This window comes from Excalfactoria chinensis, unplaced genomic scaffold (genome assembly GCF_039878825.1).
Source record: "Excalfactoria chinensis isolate bCotChi1 unplaced genomic scaffold, bCotChi1.hap2 Scaffold_338, whole genome shotgun sequence".
NCBI lineage: Eukaryota > Metazoa > Chordata > Aves > Galliformes > Phasianidae > Excalfactoria > Excalfactoria chinensis.
The window spans coordinates 22,552-45,867 of record NW_027315626.1 but is presented as its reverse complement, the minus strand read 5'-3'; the positions used below and the strand labels follow the sequence as shown (position 1 = coordinate 45,867).

Here is a 23,316-nt window from a genome sequence, read left to right as displayed (position 1 = left end):
TTATGGGGCAGAGCTGTCACTTATGGGGCAGCAATGGGCTCCATACACGTTCTCGTAGTCGGGGCCGTCGGCGTCGCTCTCGCGGTCGCTGCCTGTGGGGTCAATATAGGGACATATAGGGACATATGGGGCCATATAGGGACATATAGGGTCATATGGGGCCATATAGGGCCATATGGGGCCATATAGGGTCATATAGGGGACATATAGGGCCAATATAGGGACGTATAGGGACAATATGGGCCCCATAGGGGACATATAGGGCCAATATAGGATCAATATGGGCCCCATAGGGGACATATAGGGACATATAGGGCCAATATGGGCCCCATAGGGGACATTTAGGGCCAATATGGGCACATATAGGGACAATATGGGGACATATAGGGACGTATAGGGCCATATGGGGACAATATGGGCCCCATAGGGGACATATAGGGCCAATATAGGGACATATGGGGATATATAGGGCCAATATGGGGATATATGGGGCCATATAGGGCCAATATGGGGACATATGGGGATATATATAAGGCCAATATGAGGACATATAGGGCCAATATGGGGACATATAGGGCCATTATGGGCCCCATAGGGGACATATAGGGCCAATATAGGCCCCATAGAGGACATATAGGGCCAATATGGGGACATATAGGGCACATATAGGGACATATAGGGCACATATAGGGCCAATATGGGGACATATAGGGCACATATAGGGCCATATGGGGTATTATGGGATGTTTGGGGTCTGACCGTAGCGGGATGCCGGGCTGGACGTCGCCGTAGGGATGTTGATGTACTCCAGGCTGTCACCTGTGGGGCAGGGGGAACTTATGGGGCTGGGGGAACTTATGGGGCTGGGGATGTTATAGGGTGGGAGGACTTATGGGGCTGGGGGAACTTATGGGGCTGGGGGCACTTATGGGGCTGGGGATGTTATAGGGTGGGAGGACTTATGGGGCTGGGGAGAACTTATGGGGCTGGGGAGAACTTATGGGGCTGGGGGGCACTTATGGGGCAGGGGGAACTTATGGGGCTGGGGGCACTTATGGGGCTAGGGGAACTTATGGGGCTGGGGGCACTTATGGGGCTGGGGGAACTTATGGGGCTGGGGGGCACTTATGGGGCAGGGGGCACTTACGGGGCTGGGGGGCACTTATGGGGCTGGGGGCACTTATGGGGCTGGGGGGCACTTATGGGGCAGGGATGGTTATGGGGCAGGGATATGGGGCAGGGATGGTTATGGGGCAGGGATGGTTATGGGGCTGGGATATGGGGCAGGGATGGTTATAGGGCTGGGGGCACTTATGGGGCAGGGATGATTATGGGGCAGGGATGGTTATGGGGCTGGGATATGGGGCAGGGATGGTTATGGGGCTGGGGGCACTTATGGGGCAGGGATGGTTATGGGGCTGGGATATGGGGCAGGGATATGGGGCTGGAATGGTTATGGGGCAGGGATGGTTATGGGGCAGGGTTACTTATGGGGCAGGGTTACTTATGGGGCAGGGATAGTTATGGGGCAGGGTTACTTATGGGGCAGGGATAGTTATGGGGCAGGGTTAGTTATGGGGCAGGGATGGTTATGGGGCAGGGTTACTTATGGGGCAGGGATAGTTATGGGGCAGGGTTAGTTATGGGGCAGGGATGGTTATGGGGCAGGGATGGTTATGGGGCAGGGTTTCTTATGGGGCAGGGATGGTTATGGGGCTGGGTTACTTATGGGGCAGGGATGGTTATGGGGCCGGGTTACTTATGGGGCTGGGATGGTTATGGGGCCGGGTTACTTATGGGGCTGGGATGGTTATGGGGCAGGGATATGGGGCAGGGATGGTTATGGGGCTGGGGGCACTTATGGGGCAGGGATGGTTATGGGGCTGGGTTACTTATGGGGCTGGGTTACTTATGGGGCAGGGTTACTTATGGGGCTGGGATGGTTATGGGGCTGGGTTACTTATGGGGCTGGGATGGTTATGGGGCCGGGTTACTTATGGGGCAGGGTTACTTATGGGGCAGGGACTCACCCAGGGAGTGTCGGGACACATCAGGGACGTTCTCATACGGCTCTGGGGGGGTGGCTGTGGGGTGACAATGGGGTCAATGGGGTCTATGGGGTCAATGGGGGCTATGGGGTCAGTGGGGGCTATGGGGGCTATGGGGTCAATGGGGTCTATGGGGGCTCTACGGGGTCTATGGGGTCAATGGGGGCTATGGGGTCAATGGGGTCTATGGGGGCTATGGGGTCTTTGGGGGCTGTGGGGTTAATGGGGGGCTATGGGGTCTATGGGGGCTCCATGGGGTCTATTGGGCTCAATGGGATCTATGGGGTCTATTGGGGTCAATGGGGGCTATGGGGGCTCTATGGGGTCTATGGGGTTCCATGGGGTCTATTGGGGTCTATGGGGTCTGTGGGGTCTATGGGGGCTATGGGGTCTATGGGGGCTATGGGGTTCCATGGGGTCTATGGGGTCAATGGGGGCTATGGGGGCTCTATGGGGTCTATGGGGTCAATGGGGGCTATGGGGTCAATGGGGACTATGGAGTCTATGGGGTTCTATGGGGTCTATGGGGTCAATGGGGGCTATGGGGTCAATGAGGTCTATTGGGGTCTATGGGGGTTATGGGGGCTCTATGGGGTCTATGGGGGCTGTGGGGTCAATGGGGACTATGGAGTCTATGGGGTTCTATGGGGTCTATGGGGTCAATGGGGGCTATGGGGTCAATGGGGACTATGGAGTCTATGGGGTTCTATGGGGTCTATGGGGTCAATGGGGGCTATGGGGTCAATGGGGACTATGGAGTCTATGGGGTTCTATGGGGTCTATGGGGTCAATGGGGGCTATGGGGTCAATGGGGACTATGGAGTCTATGGGGTTCTATGGGGTCTATGGGGGCTATGGGGTCAATGGGGTCAATGGGGACTATGGAGTCTATGGGGTTCTATGGGGTCTATGGGGTCAATGGGGGTCTATGGGGTCAATGAGGTCTATTGGGGTCAATGAGGTCTATGGGGTCAATGGGGGCTATGGGGGCTGTGGGGTCAATGGAGGGCTATGGGGTCAATGGGGTCTATGGGGGCTCTATGGGGTCTATTAGGGTCAGTGGGGTCAGTGGGGTCAATGGGGGCTATGGGGTCAATGGGGTCTATTGGGGTCAATGGGGGCTATGGGGTCAATGGGAATCTATGGGGTCAATGGGGTCTATTGGGGTCAATGGGGACTATGGGGTCTATGGGGCTCTATGGGGTCTCTATGGGGTGAATGAGGTCTCTATGGGGTCTATGGGGTCTCTATGGGGCTCTATGGGGTCTCTATGGGTCTCTATGGGTCCCTATGGGTCGCTATGGGCTCTATGGGTCCCTATGTCTCTCTATGGGGCTCTATGGGGTCTCTATGGGTCCCTATGGTTCCCTATGGGTCTCTATGGGTCTCTATGGGTCGCTGTGGTTCTCTATGGGTCCCTATGGGTCTCTATGGGTCCCTATGTCTCTCTATGGGTCTCTATGGGTCTCTATGGGGTGTCTATGGGTCCCTATGGGTCTCTATGGGGCTCTATGGTCCCTATGTCTCTCTATGGGTCTCTATGGGTCCCCACGGGATCTATGGGTCTCTATGGGTCTCTGTGGTTCTCTATGTGTCCCTATGTGTCCCTATGGGTCTCTATGGGTCTCTATGTGTCTCTATGGTCTCTATGTGTCCCTATGTGTCCCTATGGGTCCCTATGTCTCTCTATGGGTCCCTATGGGTCCCTATGTGTCCCTATGGGGTCTCTATGTGTCCCTATGTGTCCCTATGTGTCCCTATGTGTCCCTATGTGTCCCTATGGTCCCTATGTGTCCCTATGTGTCCCTATGTGTCCCTATGTGTCCCTATGTGTCTCTATGTGTCCCTATGTCCCCCTATGGTCCCTATGTGTCTCTATGTGTCCCTATGGTCTCTATGGGTCTCTATGTGTCCCTATGTGTCCCTATGTGTCCCTATGTGTCCCTATGGTCCCTATGGGTCTCTATGTGTCCCTATGTGTCCCTATGGGTCTCTATGTGTCCCTATGTGTCCCTATGTGTCTCTATGTGTCCCTATGTGTCTCTATGTCTCTCTATGGTCCCTATGTCCCCCTATGTGTCCCTATGGGGTCTCTATGTGTCCCTATGTGTCCCTATGGGGTCTCTATGTGTCCCTATGTGTCCCTATGGGTCTCTATGGGTCCCTATGGGTCTCTATGTGTCCCTATGGGGTCTCTATGTGTCCCTATGTCCCCCTATGGGGCTCTATGTCCCCCTATGACCGTTGTTGTGCTGGTCGTTTCCATGTTGTGTCTGCGCCGAGTCCTCAGGATCCGGAATCACCTTCCTGTGGGGGGAGGGGGGACGTCACGTACAGCAACACAACTACACAACTACACTGGGATACAACTACACAATGATACACAGTGATACAACTATAGGGACACAACTACACAGTGATACAACTACACAGTGATACAACTACACAGTGATACACAATGATACACAATGACACACAATGATACACAATGACACACAATGATACACAATGATACAACTACACAATGATACACAATGATACACAATGATACAACTACACAGTGATACACAATGATACACAGTGATACAACTACACAATGATACAACTACACAGTGATACAACTACACAATGATACAACTACACAGTGATACAACTACACAGTGATACAACTACACAGTGATACAACTACACAATGATACAACTACACAGTGATACACAGTGATACAACTACACAGTGATACAACTACACAATGATACAACTACACAGTGATACAACTACACAGTGATACAACTACACAATGATACAACTACACAGTGATACAACTACACAGTGATACAACTACACAGTGATACAACTACACAATGATACAACTACACAGTGATACACAGTGATACAACTACACAGTGATACAACTACACAATGATACAACTACACAGTGATACAACTACACAGTGATACAACTACACAGTGATACAACTACACAGTGATACAACTACACAATGATACAACTACACAGTGATACACAGTGATACAACTACACAGTGATACAACTACACAATGATACAACTACACAGTGATACAACTACACAGTGATACAACTACACAGTGATACAACTACACAATGATACAACTACACAGTGATACAACTACACAGTGATACAACTACACAGTGATACAACTACACAGTGATACAACTACACAGTGATACAACTACACAGTGATACAACTACACAGTGATACAACTACACAGTGATACAACTACACAATGATACAACTACACAATGATACAACTACACAATGATACACAATGATACACAGTGATACAACTACACAGTGATACAAGTACACAGTGATACAACTACACAGTGATACACAATGATACACAATGATACAACTTCACAGTGATACAACTTCACAATGATACAACTACACAGTGATACAACTACACAGTGATACAACTACACAACTATAGGGACACAACTACACAGTGATACACAGTGATACAACTACACAGTGATACAACTATAGGGACACAACTACACAATGATACAACTACACACAACTACACAGTGATACAACTATGATACAACTACACAGTGATACAACTATAGGGACACAACTACACAGTGATACAACTACACAGTGATACACAGTGATACAACTACACAACTACACAACAACTACACAATGATACAACTACACAGTGATACAACTACACAATGATACACAGTGATACACAGTGATACACAGTGATACACAGTGATACACAATGATACAACTACACAATGACACACAATGATACACAATGATTCAACTACACAGTGATACAACTACACTGTGATACAACTATAGGGACACAACTACACAACTACACAACTATACAATGATACAACTACACAGTGATACACAATGATACACAATGATACACAATGATACAACTACACAATGATACACAATGATACACAATGATACACAATGATACACAATGATACACAATGATACAACTACACAATGATACAACTACACAATGATACAACTACACAATGATACAACTACACAGTGATACACAATGATACAACTACACAGTGATACAACTACACAGTGATACAACTACACAATGATACAACTACACAGTGATACACAATGATACAACTACACACAACTACACAGTGATACACAGTGATACACAGTGATACAACTACACAACTACACAGTGATACACAGTGATACACAGTGATACAACTACACAGTGATACAACTACACAGTGATACAACTATAGGGACACAACTACACAACAACTACACAGTGATACACAGTGATACAACTACACAACTATAGGGACACAACTACACAACTATGATACATCCATATACAACTATAGGGACACAACTACACAGTGATACAACTATAGGGACACAACTACACAACTATATGGGACTGTGATACAACTACACGACTATAGGGACACAATGAAACAACTACACAACTATAGGGACACAACTACACAACTATGATACAACTACACAACTATAGGGACGCAATGATACAACTACACAATGATACAACTATAGGGACACAACCACACAATGATACAACTACACAATGATACAACTATAGAGACACAACTACACAACTACACAGTGATACAACTATATGGGGCTATGATACATCCATATACAACTATAGGGACACAACTGCACAACTATAGGGACACAATGATACAACTATATACAACTACACAACTACACAACTATAGGGACACAACTACACAATGATACAACAGTGACACAACAGGGACGCAATGATACAACTACACAACTATAGGGACACAATGATACAACTACACAACTATAGGGACACAATGATACAACTACACAACTATAGGGACACAACTACACAATGATACAACTATAGGGACACAACTACACAACTATAGGGACACAACTACACAATGATACAACTATAGGGACACAACTACACAACTATAGGGACACAACTACACAATGATACAACTATAGGGACACAACTACACAACTATAGGGACACAACTACACAATGATACAACTATAGGGACACAACTACACAACTATAGGGACACAACTACACAATGATACAACTATAGGGACACAACTACACAATGATACAACTATAGGGACACAACTACACAATGATACAACTATAGGGACACAACTACACAACTATAGGGACACAACTACACAATGATACAACTATAGGGACACAACTACACAACTATAGGGACACAACTACACAATGATACAACTATAGGGACACAACTACACAATGATACAACTATAGGGACACAACTACACAACTATAGGGACACAAATACACAATGATACAACTATAGGGACACAACTACACAACTACACAACTATATGGGACTATGATACAACTACACAACTATAGGGACACAATGATACAACTACACAACTATAGGGACACAGTGATACAACTACACAACTATAGGGATACAATGATACAACTACACAACTATAGGGACACAACTACACAACTATATGGGACTATGACACAACTACACAACTATAGGGACACAACTACACAACGATACAACTATATGGGACTATGATACATCCATATACAACTATAGGGACACAACTACACAATGATACAACTATAGGGACACAACTACACAACTATAGGGACACAGTGATACAACTATATACAACTACACAACTACATGGGACTATATACAACTATAGGGACACAACTACACAACTATAGGGACACAACTACACAACCACACAACTACACAACTATATGGGACTATGATACATCTATATACAGCTATAGGGACACAATGATACAACTACACAATGATACAACTATAGGGACACAACTACACAATGATACAACTATACACAACTATAGGGACACAACTATAGGGACACAACTACACAACTATATGGGACTATGATACAACTACACAACTATAGGGACACAATGATACAACTACACAACTATAGGGACACAACTACACAATGATACAACAGTGACACAACAGGGACACAATGATACAACTACACAACTATAGGGACACAGTGATACAACTATATACAACTACACAACTATATGGGACTATGATACAACTACACAACTATAGGGACGCAATGATACAACTACACAATGATACAACTATAGGGACACAACTACACAACTATAGGGACACAGTGATACAACTACACAACTACACAACTATATGGGACTATGATACATCTATATACAACTATAGGGACACAATGATACAACTACACAACTATAGGGACACAACTACACAATGATACAACTATATACAACTATAGGGACACAACTACACAATGATACAACAGTGACACAACAGGGACACAATGATACAACTACACAACTATAGGGACACAACCACACAACTACACAACTATGATGCAACTACACAACTATAGGGACGCAATGATACAACTACACAATGATACAACTACACAATGATACAACTACACAACTATAGGGACACAATGATACAACTACACGACTATAGGGACACAACTACACAACTACACAACTATATGGGACTATGATACAACTACAAAACTATAGGGATACAATGATACAACTACACAACTATAGGGACACAACCACACAACTATATGGGACTATGATACAACTACACAACTATAGGGATACAATGATACAACTACACAACTATAGGGATGCAATGATACAACTACACAACTATAGGGATACAATGATACAACTACACAACTATAGGGATGCAATGATACAACTACACAACTATAGGGATACAATGATACAACTACACAACTATAGGGATGCAATGATACAACTACACAACTATAGGGACACAATGATACAACTGCACAACTATAGGGACACAACTACACAATGATACAACTATAGGGACACAACGACACAACTACACAACTATATGGGAGTATGACACAACTACACAACTATAGGGACACAACTACACAATGATACAACTATATGGGACTATGATACATCCATATACAACTATAGGGGACACAACTACACAATGATACAACTATAGGGACACAACTACACAACTATAGGGACACAGTGATACAACTATATACAACTATATGGGACTATATACAACTATAGGGACACAACTACACAACTATAGGGACACAGCTACACAACCACACAACTACACAACTATATGGGACTATGATACATCTATATACAGCTATAGGGACACAATGATACAACTACACAACTATAGGGACACAACTACACAATGATACAACTATACACAACTATAGGGACACAACTACACAATGATACAACTATACACAACTATAGGGACACAACTACACAATGATACAACTATATGCAACTATAGGGACACAACTACACAACTACACAAGAACTATATGGGACTATGACACAACTACACAACTACACAGTGATACAACTATATGGGACTATGATACATCCATATACAACTATAGGGACACAACTACACAACGATACAACTATAGGGACACAACTACACAACTATAGGGACACAACTACACAATGATACAACAGTGACACAACAGGGACACAATGATACAACTACACAACTATAGGGACACAACTACACAATGATACAACTATAGAGACACAACTACACAACTATATGGGACTATGATACAACTACACAACTATAGGGATACAATGATACAACTACACAACTATAGGGACACAACGACACAACGACACAACTATATGGGACTATGACACAACTACACAACTATAGGGACACAACTACACAATGATACAACTATATGGGACTATGATACATCCATATACAACTATAGGGACACAACTACACAATGATACAACTATAGGGACACAACTACACAACTATAGGGACACAGTGATACAACTATATACAACTATATGGGACTATATACAACTATAGGGACACAACTACACAATGATACAACAGTGACACAACGATACAACTACACAACTATAGGGACGCAATGATACAACTACACAACTATAGGGACACAACGACACAACATCACAACACCACAAGGGCCCAGCCCTGCCCCATAGGAGACCCTCACACGTATCCGGAGGCGTAGACCTCATTGCTGTAATCATCCTCACTCTCGGGGCCGCACGTAGGGGGCGCTGTGGGGCAGCAATGGGGTTCAATGGGGGCTTAATGGCACCCCATGGGCACCTTAATGGGCCCCCATAGGCCCCATAGGCCCCATTGTCCCCATTGATCCCATTGACCCCATATCCACCCCACTGACCCCATTGACCCCATAGCCCCCATTGACCCCATAGACCCCATAGACCCCATTGTCCCCACTGACCCCATAGCCACCCCAATGACCCCATAGACTCCATAGGCCCCATTGACCCCATAGCCCCCATTGACCCCATATCCACCCCATTGACCCCATTGACCCCATATCCACCCCATTGACCCCATTGACCCCATATCCACCCCACTGACCCCATAGACCCCATTGTCCCCATTGACCCCATTGTCCCCATAGACCCCATATCTACCCCGCTGACCCCACAGACCCCATTGACCCCACTGACCCCATAGCCCCCATTGACCCCATAGACCCCGCTGACCCCACTGTCCCCTTATTGTCCCCATGACTCACCTCTATCTGGTTCCGTCCGACTGGTGGAGATTCGGGGTTGATGGCAGAGCTGGGGGGACCTGGGGACAAAACGAACCCCAAATGACCCCAAATGGACCCAAAATGGACCCATTGACCCCATATCCACCCCATAGACCCCATTGACCCCATATCCATCCCATTGACCCCACTGACCCCATAGACCCCATATCCACCCCATTGTCCATATATCCACCCCACTGACCCCATTGTCCCCATAGACCCCATAGCCCCCATTGACCCCATTGACCTCATATCCACCCCATTGAACCCTATTGTCCCCATTGTCCCCATTGACCCCATATCTACGCCATTGACCCCATAGACCCCATATCTACCCCATAGATCCCATAGACCCCATTGACCGCATATCCACCCCATGACCCCATAGACCCCATAGACCCCATTGACCCCATAGACCCCATATCCACCCCATTGACCCCATAGACCCCATAGACCCCGTAGCCCCCATTGACCCCACTGACCCCATTGACCCCATAGACCCCATTGACCCCATATCCACCCCATTGACCCCATTGACCTCATAGACCCCATAGCCCCCATTGACCCCATAGACCCCATATCCACCCCATAGACCCCATAGACCCCATTGACCCCATAGACCCCATATCCACCCCATAGACCCCATTGACCCCATAGACCCCATATCCACCCCACAGACCCCATTGACCCCATATCCATCCCATTGACCCCACTGACCCCATAGACCCCATATCCACACCATTGTCCATATATCCACCCCACTGACCCCATTGTCCCCATAGACCCCATAGCCCCCATTGACCCCATTGACCTCATATCCACCCCATTGAACCCTATTGTCCCCATTGTCCCCATTGACCCCATATCTACCCCATTGACCCCATAGACCCCATATCTACCCCATAGATCCCATAGACCCCATTGACCGCATATCCACCCCATGACCCCATAGACCCCATAGACCCCATTGACCCCATAGACCCCATATCCACCCCATTGACCCCATAGACCCCGTAGCCCCCATTGACCCCACTGACCCCATTGACCCCATAGACCCCATTGACCCCATATCCACCCCATTGACCCCATTGACCTCATAGACCCCATAGCCCCCATTGACCCCATAGACCCCATATCCACCCCATAGACCCCATAGACCCCATTGACCCCATATCCACCCCATAGACCCCATTGACCCCATAGACCCCATATCCACCCCATTGACCCCATAGTCCCTACCCTGCGTCTCCGTGTCCCCTTGTCAGCCATGACGGGTTCGGGTTCAGGTTCTGGTTCGGGTTTGGGATCGGGATCAGCTCCGGTGCCGCCCCATGGGGGTGGGGGGGGACGTGGGAGGGGTCTGTGGGGAATAGGGGGGAATCAATGGGGTTGGGGACCCCATAAGGGACCCTATAAGGGACCCTATATGGGACACCGTAAGGGACCCCATAAGGGACCCTATAAGGGACCCTATATGGGACACCATAAGGGACCCCATAAAGGACCCTATATGGGACACCGTAAGGGACCCCATAAGGGACCCTATAAGGGACACCATAAGGGACCCCAATGGGGACACCATAAGGAACCCCATAAAGGACCCTATAAGGGACACCATAAGGGACCCCAAAAGGGACCTCATAAGGGACACCATAAGGGACCCCATAAAGGACCCTATAAGGGACACCATAAGGGACCCCAAAAGGGACCTCATAAGGGACACCATAAGGGACATCATAAGGGACCCCATAAGGGACCCTATAAGGGACACCATAAGGGACCCCAAAAGGGACCTCATAAGGGACACCATAAGGGACCCCATAAGGGACCCTATAAGGGACCCTATATGGGACACCGAAAGGGACCCCATAAAGGACCCTATAAGGGACACCATAAGGGACACCATAAGGGACCCTATAAGGGACCCCATATGGGACACCATTAGGGACACCATAAGGGACTCTATAAGGGACCCCATAAAGGACACCAAAAGGGACCCCATATGGGACACCATAAGGGACTCCATAAGGGACCCTATAAGGGACCCTATATGGGACACCATAAGGGACCCCATAAAGGACCCTATAAGGGACCCTATATGGGACACCGTAAGGGACCCCAAAAGGGACCCTATAAGGGACACCATAAGGGACCCTATAAGGGACACCATAAGGGACCCTATAAGGGACCCTATATGGGACACCGTAAGGGACCCCATAAAGGACCCTATAAGGGACACCATAAGGGACACCAGAAGGGATCCTATAAGGGACCCCATAAGGAACCCTATAAAGGACCCTATATGGGACACCATAAGGGACCCCATAAGGGACCCTATAAGGGACCCTATAAGGAACCCCATAAGGGTCACCATTAGGGACACCATAAGGGACCCCATAAGGGACCCTATAAGGGACCCTATATGGGACACCATAAGGGACCCCATAAGGGACCCTATATGGGACACCATAAGGGACACCATATGGGACCCCAAAAGGGACCCTATATGGGACACCATAAGGGACCCCATAAAGGACCCTATGGGGCTGGGTTAGGGGTCTCTATGTGTCTCTATGGATCACTATGGGTCTCTATGGGTCTCTATGGGTCTCTATGGGTCTCTATGGGTCGCTATGGGGTCTCTATGGGTCGCTATGGGTCTCTATGGGTCTCTATGGATCTCTATGGGTCTCTATGGGTCCCTATGGGTCGCTATGGGTCTCTATGGGTCTCTATGGGTCGCTATGGGGTCTCTATGGGTCGCTATGGGTCTCTATGGATCTCTATGGGTCTCTATGGATCTCTATGTGTCTCTATGTGTCTCTATGGGTCACTGTGGGTCTCTATGGGTCGCTATGGGTCACTATGGGTCTCTATGGGTCTCTATGGGTCTCTATGTGTCTCTATGGGTCTCTATGTGTCCCTATGGGTCTCTATGGGTCTCTATGTGTCTCTATGGGTCTCTATGGGGTCTCCATGGGTCACTGTGGGTCTCTATGGGTCTCTATGGGTCACTATGGGTCTCTATGGGTCTCTGTGTCTCTATGGGTCTCTATGTGTCTCTATGTGTCTCTATGGGTCTCTATGTGTCTCTATGGGTCACTATGGGTCTCTATGGGTCGCTATGTGTCTCTATGGGGTCTCTATGGGTCTCTATGGGTCGCTATGGGTCGCTATGTGTCTCTATGGGGTCTCTATGGGTCTCTATGTGTCTCTATGTGTCTCTATGGGTCGCTATGTGTCTCTATGGGGTCTCTATGGGTCTCTATGTGTCTCTATGTGTCTCTATGGGTCGCTATGTGTCTCTATGGGGTCTCTATGGATCTCTATGTGTCTCTATGGGTCGCTATGGGTCTCTATGGGTCACTATGGGTCACTATGGGTCTCTATGGGTCTCTATGGGTCTCTATGTGTCTCTATGGGTCTCTATGTGTCTCTATGTGTCTCTATGGGTCGCTGTGGGTCGCTATGGGGCTGGGTTAGGGGTCGCAGTGGGGCAGCACTGACATCGCACAGCGGGGATGATCTGGAAGCTGCTTTGAGGCTGTTCCGGCATCGGCCTGTAGGGGGCAGCAGTGAGACACCATTAACATCAATGGCCCCATTGACCCCATAGATCCCAATAGACCCCATAGATCCCAATAGAACCCCATAGATCCCAATAGACCCCATAGATCCCAATAGACCCCATAGATCCCAATAGACCCCATAGACCCCATTGATCCTCATTGACCCCATTAAGCCTCATTGATCCCATTGACCCCATTAAGCCTCATTGATCCCATTGACCCCATTGATGATCCCATTGATGATCCCATTGATGACCCCGTTGGCCCGATTGACCCCACTGATCCCATTGACCCCATTGACCCCAATGGCTCCATTGACCCCATTGACCTTATATCCACCCCATTAACCCTATGGTCCCCATTCTCCCCATTGACCCCATTGACCCCATTGACCCCACTGACCCCATTGACCCCATAGACCTCATAGCCCCCATTGACCCCATATCCACCCTATAGACCCCATTGACCCCATATTCACCCCATTGACCCCAATGGCCCCATTGACCCCATTGATCCTATAGACCCCAATATCCCCTATTGAACCCATTGACCCCCATTGACCCCACTGACCCCATAGATGCTAATAAACCCCATTGAACCCATTGCCCCATTGATCCTCATTGACCCCATTAAGTCTCATTGATCCCATTGACCCCATTGATGATCCCATTGATGACCCCGTTGGCCTGATTGACCCCATTGACCCCAATGGCCCCATTGACCCCACTGACCCCAATAGACCCCATTGATCCCATTGGCCCCATTGACCCTATTGACTCCAATGGACCCCATTAACCCCACTGACCCCAATGTCCCCATTAACCCCATTGACACCATTGATCCCATTGATCCCATTGACCCCACTGACCCCATTGATCCCATTGACCCCAATGATCCCACTGACCCCATTGACCCCATTGATACCAATATCCCCCATTGATCCCATTGACCCCACTGGCCCCATTGACCCCATTGACCCCAATAGACCCTATTGATCCCATTGACCCCACTGATCCCGTTGACCCTATTGATCCCAATGGCCCCAACAGACCCCATAGACCCCATTGATCCCATTGGCCCCATTGACCCCATTGACTCCAATAGACCTCATTGACCCCACTGACCCCAATGTCCCCATTAACCCCACTGACACCATTGATCCCATTGATCCCATTGACCCCATTGACCCCATTGATCCCATTGACCCCAATGATCCCACTGACCCCATTGATCCCATTGACCCCAATGATCCCACTGACCCCATTGACCCCATTGATACCAATATCCCCCATTGATCCCATTGACCCCACTGGCCCCATTGACCCCATTGACCCCAATAGACCCTATTGATCCCATTGACCCCACTGATCCCGTTGACCCCATTGATCCCAATGGCCCCAACAGACCCCATAGACCCCATTGATCCCATTGGCCCCATTGACCCCATTGACTCCATTGGCCCCATTGGCCCCATAGACCCCACTGACCCCAATATCCCCCCCATTGATCCCATTGACCTCATTGACCCCATTGATCCCATTGACGCCAATATTCCCCCCATTGACCCCATTGATCCCATTGACCCCATTAATCCCATTGACCCCATTGGCCCCATTGACCCCATTGACCCCAATATCCCCCCCCACTTACTTGTCTCTGTTGGTGTCCAATGGAGCGCCGGGACCTGGGGGGGAGAGATGTGACCCCAAAGTGACCCCATAGACCCCAATAGAACCCATAGAGCCCCATAGACCCCATAGAGCCCCATAGACCCCAATAGACCCCATAGAGCCCCATAGAGCCCTATTGACCCCAATAGAACCCATAGAGCCCCATAGACCCCAATAGACCCCATAGAGCCCCATAGAGCCCCATTGACCCCAATAGACCCCATAGAGCCCCACAGAGCCCCATAGAGCCCCATTGACCCCATAGAGCCCCATAGAGCCCCATACAGCCCCATTGACCCCAATAGACCCCATAGAGCCCCATAGAGCCCACTGACCCCATAGAGCCCCCCAGTAGAATCCAATAGACCCCATAGACCCCAATAGACCCCATAGAGCCCCATAGACCCCAAGAGACCCCACTGAGCCCCCATTGACCCCAATAGACCCCATAGAGCCTCCATAGACCCCAATAGATCTCATAGAGCTCAATAGACCCCATAGAGCCCCGCTGACCCCAATAGACCCCATAGAGCCCCATAGAGCCCAACAGACCCCATAGAACCCCATAGACCCCAATAGACCCCATAGAGCCCCCATAGACCCCAATAGACTCCATAGAGCCCCATAGACCCCAAGAGACCCCACTGAGCCCCCATTGACCCCAATAGACCCCATAGAGCCTCCATAGACCCCAATAGATCTCATAGAGCCCAATAGACCCCATAGAGTCCCACTGACCCCAATAGACCCCATAGAGCCCAATAGACCCCATAGAGACCCCATTGACCCTAATAGTGCCCATAGAGCCCATAGAGACCCCATTGAACCCAACAGACCCCAATAGACCCCATTAACCCCAATAGTCCCCATAGAGCCGCATAGAGCTCAATAGACCCCATAGAGCCCCATTGACCCCATAGAGCCCCCATTGACCCCATTGACCCCATAGCCCCCAATGACCCCACTGACCCCATAACCCCATTGACCCCATAAGTGCCCCACTGACCCCATAGAGCCCCCATTGTCCCCAGTGGCCCCATAGCCCCCATTGGCCCCATAACCCCCATTGACCCCAATGACCCCATTGACCCCAATGACCCCATAGCCCCCATAGCCCCCAATGACCCCATTGACCCCATAGCCCCATTGACCCCATAAGTGCCCCACTGACCCCATAGAGCCCCCATTGACCCCATAACCCCATTGACCCCATAAGTGCCCCACTGACCCCATAGCCCCATTGACCCCACTGACCCCATAACCCCATTGACCCCATAAGTGCCCCACTGACCCCATAGCCCCCATTGGCCCCATAACCCCACTGACCCCATAAGTGCCCCACTGACCCCATAACCCCATTGACCCCATAGCCCCCATTGACCCCACTGACCCCATAACCCCCCTGACCCCATAAGTGCCCCACTGACCCCATAGCCCCCACTGACCCCATAGAGCCCCCATTGACCCCATAAGTGCCCCACTGACCCCATAACCCCATTGACCCCATAAGTGCCCCACTGACCCCATAGCCCCATTGACCCCACTGACCCCATAACCCCATTGACCCCATAAGTGCCCCACTGACCCCATAACCCCACTGACCCCATAACCCCATTGACCCCATAAGTGCCCCACTGACCCCATTGACCCCATTGACCCCATAACCCCACTGACCCCATAACCCCATAACCCCATAAGTGCCCCACTGACCCCATAGAGCCCCCATTGGCCCCATAGCCCCATTGACCCCATAAGTGCCCCACTGACCCCATAGAGCCCCCATTGACCCCATAACCCTATTGACCCCATAAGTGCCCCACTGACCCCATAGCCCCATTGACCCCATAAGTGCCCCACTGACCCCATAGAGCCCCCATTGACCCCATTGACCCCATAGCCCCCATTGGCCCCATAACCCCCATAGCCCCCATTGGCCCCATAGGCCCCATTGACCCCAATGGCCCCATAGGCCCATAGGCCCATTGACCCCATTGACCCCATAGAGCCCCCATAGCCCCATTGACCCCATAACCCCACTGACCCCGCTGTCGGTGGCAGCGGATACACAGGGTGGCCGTCAGCAGCAGCGCAGCCAATAGGAGGGCAGAGCCCCACACTGCATCCATGGGGCCTGTGTGGGATATAGGGGGGGCTGCCCCATAAGTGGGGGGCTGCCCCATAAGTGGGGGCCTACCCCATAAGTGGGGGGCTGCCCCATAAATAGGGGCCTACCCCATAAGTGGGGGGCTGCCCCATAAGTAGGAGCTGCCCCATAAGTGGGGGCCTACCCCATAAGTAGGAGCTGCCCCATAAGTGGGAGCTGCCCCATAAGTAGGAGCTGCCCCATAAGTAGGAGCCTACCCCATAAGTGGGGGGCTGCCCCATAAGTGGGGGGCTGCCCCATAAGTAGGAGCTGCCCCATAAGTGGGGGGCTGCCCTATTAATAGGGGCCTACCCCATAAGTAGGAGCTGCCCCATAAGTGGGGGCTGCCCCATAAGTGGGGGGCTGCCCCATAAATAGGGGCCTACCCCATAAGTAGGGGCTGCCCCATAAGTGGGGGGCTGCCCCATAAATAGGGGCCTACCCCATAAGTAGGGGCTGCCCCATAAGTAGGAGCTGCCCCATAAGTGGGAGCTGCCCCATAAGTGGGGGGCTGCCCCATAAGTAGGAGCTGCCCCATAAGTGGGGGGCTGCCCCATAAGTGGGGGGCTGCCCCATAAGTAGGAGCTGCCCCATAAGTGGGGGGCTGCCCTATTAATAGGGGCCTACCCCATAAGTAGGAGCTGCCCCATAAGTGGGGGCTGCCCCATAAGTGGGGGGCTGCCCCATAAATAGGGGCCTACCCCATAAGTAGGGGCTGCCCCATAAGTAGGAGCTGCCCCATAAGTGGGAGCTGCCCCATAAGTGGGGGCTGCCCCATAAGTAGGAGCTGCCCCATAAGTGGGGGGCTGCCCCATAAGTAGGAGCTGCCCCATAAGTGGGAGCTGCCCCATAAGTGGGGGGCTGCCCCATAAGTAGGAACTGCCCCATAAGTGGGGGGCTGCCCTATTAATAGGGGCCTACCCCATAAGTAGGAGCTGCCCCATAAGTGGGGGCTGCCCCATAAGTGGGGGGCTGCCCCATAAATAGGGGCCTACCCCATAAGTAGGGGCTGCCCCATAAGTAGGAGCTGCCCCATAAGTGGGGGGCTGCCCCATAAGTAGGAGCTGCCCCATAAGTGAGGGGCTGCCCCATAAGTAGGAGCTGCCCCATAAGTAGGAGCTGCCCCATAAGTGGGGGCCTACCCCATAAGTGGGGGGCTGCCCCATAAGTGGGGGGCTGCCCCATAAGTAGGAGCTGCCCCATAAGTGGGGGGCTGCCCTATTAATAGGGGCCTACCCCATAAGTAGGAGCTGCCCCATAAGTGGGGGCTGCCCCATAAGTGGGGGGCTGCCCCATAAATAGGGGCCTACCCCATAAGTAGGGGCTGCCCCATAAGTAGGAGCTGCCCCATAAGTGGGGGCTGCCCCATAAATAGGAGCTGCCCCATAAGTGGGGGGCTGCCCCATAAGTAGGAGCTGCCCCATAAGTGAGGGGCTGCCCCATAAGTAGGAGCTGCCCCATAAGTGGGGGGCTGCCCCATAAGTAGGAGCTGCCCCATAAGTGGGGGGCTGCCCCATAAATTCGGGCCTACCCCATAAGTAGGAGCTGCCCCATAAGTAGGGGCTGCCCCATAAATAGGGGCCTACCCCATAAGTAGGAGCTGCCCCATAAGTGGGGGGCTGCCCCATAAGTGGGGGGCTGCCCCATAAGTAGGAGCTGCCCCATAAGTGGGGGGCTGCCCCATAAGTAGGAGCTGCCCCATAAGTGGGGGGCTGCCCCATAAATTCGGGCCTACCCCATAAGTAGGAGCTGCCCCATAAGTAGGGGCTGCCCCATAAATAGGGGCCTACCCCATAAGTAGGAGCTGCCCCATAAGTGGGGGGCTGCCCCATAAGTGGGGGGCTGCCCCATAAGTAGGAGCTGCCCCATAAGGGGCTGCCCCAAATGGATTCTAATGACCCCAAATGGGCCCCTATGACGCCAAATGGGTCCCAATGTCCCCAAATGGGCCCCTATAACCCCATATAGGTCCCAATGACCCCAAATGGGTGCCAATCAGACTCCAATGACCCCAAATGGGCCCCTATGACCCCAAATAGGTCCTAATGACCCCATATGGGTCCCAATGCCCCCATATCAGACCCCAGTGACCCCAAATGGGCCTCAATGACCCTAAATGGGTCCCAATGACCCTAAATGGGTCTCAATGACCCCAAATGGGCCCCAATGACCCCAAATAGGCCTCAATGACCCCAAATGGGTCCCAATGACCCCAAGTGGGTCCCAATGTCCCCATATGGGTCCCAATGACCCCAAATGGGCCTCAATGACCCCAAGTGGGTCCCAATCAGACCCCAATGACCCCGAATGGGTCCCAATGACCCCAAATGGTATCCAATCAGACCCCAATGACCCCATATGGATCCCAATGACCCCAAATGGGCCTTGATGTCTCTAAATGGGTCTCAATGACCCCAAATCAGACCCCAATGTCCCCATATGGATCCCAATGTCCCCAAATGGGCCCCGATGACCCCAAATGGGCCTTGATGTCCCCATATGGGTCCCAATGACCCCAAATGGGATCCAATCAAACCCCAATGACCCCATATGGATCCCAATGACCCCAAATGGGCCTCGATGTCTCTAAATGGGTCTCAATGACCCCAATCAGACCCCAATGACCCCGAATGGATCCCAATGACCCTAAATGGGTCCCAATGATCCCAAATGGGTCCCTATGAACCCATATGGTCCCAATGACCCCAAATGGGATCCAATCAGACCCCAATGTCCCCATATGGGTCCCAATGACCCTAAATGGGTCCCAATGACCCCAAGTGGGTCCCAATGTCCCCATATGGGTCCCAATGACCCCAAATGGGTCCCAATCAGACCCCAATGACCCCAAATGGGCCTCGATGTCTCTAAATGGGTCTCAATGACCCCAAATCAGACCCCAATGTCCCCATATGGGTCCTAATGAAGCCAAATGGGCCTCAATGACCCCAAGTGGGTCCCAATGACCCCAAATGGGTCCCAATGACCCCAAATGGGATCCAATCAGATCCCAATGACCCCATATGGATTCCAATGTTCCCATATGGATCCCAATGTCCCCATATGGGTCCCAATGTCCCCAAATGGGTCCCAATCAAACCCCAATGACCCCATATGGATCCCAATGACCCCAAATTGGCCCTAATGACCCCAAATGGGCCTCAATGACACCATATGGGTCCCAATCAGACCCCAATGACCCCAAATGGGCCTCGATGTCCCCATATGGGCCCCAATGACCCCAAATGGGCCTCTATGTCCCCAGATGGGTCCCAATGACCCCAAATGGTATCCAATCAGACCCCAATGACCCCAAATGGGCCTCGATGTCCCCAAATGGGCCCTAATGACCCCATATGGGTCCCAATGACCCCAAATCAGACCCCAATGACCCCAAATGGGCCCTAATGACCCCAAATGGGTCCCAATCAGACCCCAATGACCCCATATGGATCCCAATGACCCCAAATGGGTCCCAATGTCCCCATATGGGTCCCAATGACCCCAAATGGGTCCCAATGACCCCAATCAGACCCCAATGACCCCAATCAGACCCCAATGACCCCAAATGGGTCCCAATGACCCCAAGTGGGTCCCAATGTCCCCATATGGGTCCCAATGACCCCAAATGGGTCCCAATGACCCCAAATGGGATCCAATCAGACCCCAATGACCCCATATGGATCCCAATGACCCCAGATGGGCCTCGATGTCTCTAAATGGGTCTCAATGACCCCAATCAGACCCCAATGACCCCATATGGATCCCAATGACCCCAAATGGGATCCAATCAGACCCCAATGACCCCGAATGGATCCCAATGACCCTAAATGGGTCCCAATGATCCCAAATGGGTCCCAATCAGACCCCAATGACCCCGAATGGATCCCAATGACCCTAAATGGGTCCCAATGATCCCAAATGGGTCCCTATGAACCCATATGGGTCCCAATGACCCCAAATGGGACCCCAATGACCCCAAATGGGATCCAATCAGACCCCAATGTCCCCATATGGGTCCCAATGACCCTAAATGGGTCCCAATGACCTCAAATGGGTCTCAGTGTCCCTATATGGTTTCCAATGACCCCAAATGGATCCCATTTACCCCAAATGGGTCCCAATGTCCCCATATGGATCCCCCATATGGGCCTTGTTGTCCCTTTATGGCTCCCAATGACCCCAAATGGGCCCCAATGACCCCATATGGGCCCCCCCCATCCCCCATACCCCCCCCATATCCCCCTACCTGTCAGTGCTGGCAGCGGGACGCTCCTCGTCCCCCCCCTCCCCCCATAGGCCTCAATGACCCCAAATGGGCCCCAATGACCCCATAACAGACCTCAATGACCCCAAATGGGCCTCAGTGACCCCATATGGGCCCCAATGACCCCAAATGGGTCCCAATGTCCCCATATAGGTCCCAATGACCCCAAATGGGATCCAATCAGACCCCAATGACCCCGAATGGGTCCCAATGAACCCAAATGAGCCTCGATGTCCCCATATGGGTCCCAATGACCCCAAATGGGATCCAATCAGACCCCAATGACCCCACATCGGTCCCAATGACCCCAAATGGGCCTCAATGTCCCTAAATGGACCTCGATGTCTCTAAATGGGTCTCAATGACCCCAAATCAGACCCCAATGACCCCATATGGGTCCCAATGACCCCAAATGGGATCCAATCAGACCCCAATGTACCCATATGGGTCCCAATGAACCCAAATGGGCCCTAATGACCCCATATGGGTCCCAATGTCCCCATATGGGTCCCAATGACTCCAAATGGGCCCCAATGACCCCATATGGGTCCCAATGACCTCAAATGGGTCCCAATCAAACCCCAATGACCCCAAATGGGTCTCAGTGTCCCCATATGGACCCCAATGACCCCAAATGGGATCCAATCAGACCCCAATGTCCCCATATGGAACCCAATGACCCCATATGGATCCCAATGACCCCATATGGGCCTCAATGACCCCAAATGGGCCTCGATGTCTCTAAATGGGTCTCAATGACCCCAATCAGACCCCAATGTCCCCATATGGGTCCCAATGCCCCCATATCAGACCCCTATAACCCCATATGGGTCCCAATGTCCCCATATGGGTCCCAGTGACCCCAAATGGGCCTCGATGTCCCCATATGGGCCCCAATGACCCCAAATGGGATCCAATCAGACC

At 50.8% G+C, this 23,316-nt stretch overlaps 1 protein-coding gene across 1 annotated transcript; it reads right to left on the bottom strand.

Moving 5' to 3' along the window:
- Positions 1 to 22,406, bottom strand: LOC140264894 (uncharacterized). The gene is made up of 11 exons (XM_072360792.1): positions 22,375 to 22,406; positions 18,024 to 18,113; positions 15,963 to 15,996; positions 14,251 to 14,303; positions 11,983 to 12,103; positions 10,723 to 10,781; positions 10,162 to 10,228; positions 4,291 to 4,355; positions 2,031 to 2,084; positions 760 to 819; positions 1 to 92 (listed from the first exon to the last, which is right to left on the bottom strand). Exons 2-11 carry the CDS (start codon positions 18,106 to 18,108, stop codon positions 1 to 3), a joined length of 690 nt encoding a protein of 229 aa, XP_072216893.1. The 5' UTR covers positions 18,109 to 18,113; positions 22,375 to 22,406.
- Between the last annotated feature and the right edge of the window lie 910 nt (positions 22,407 to 23,316).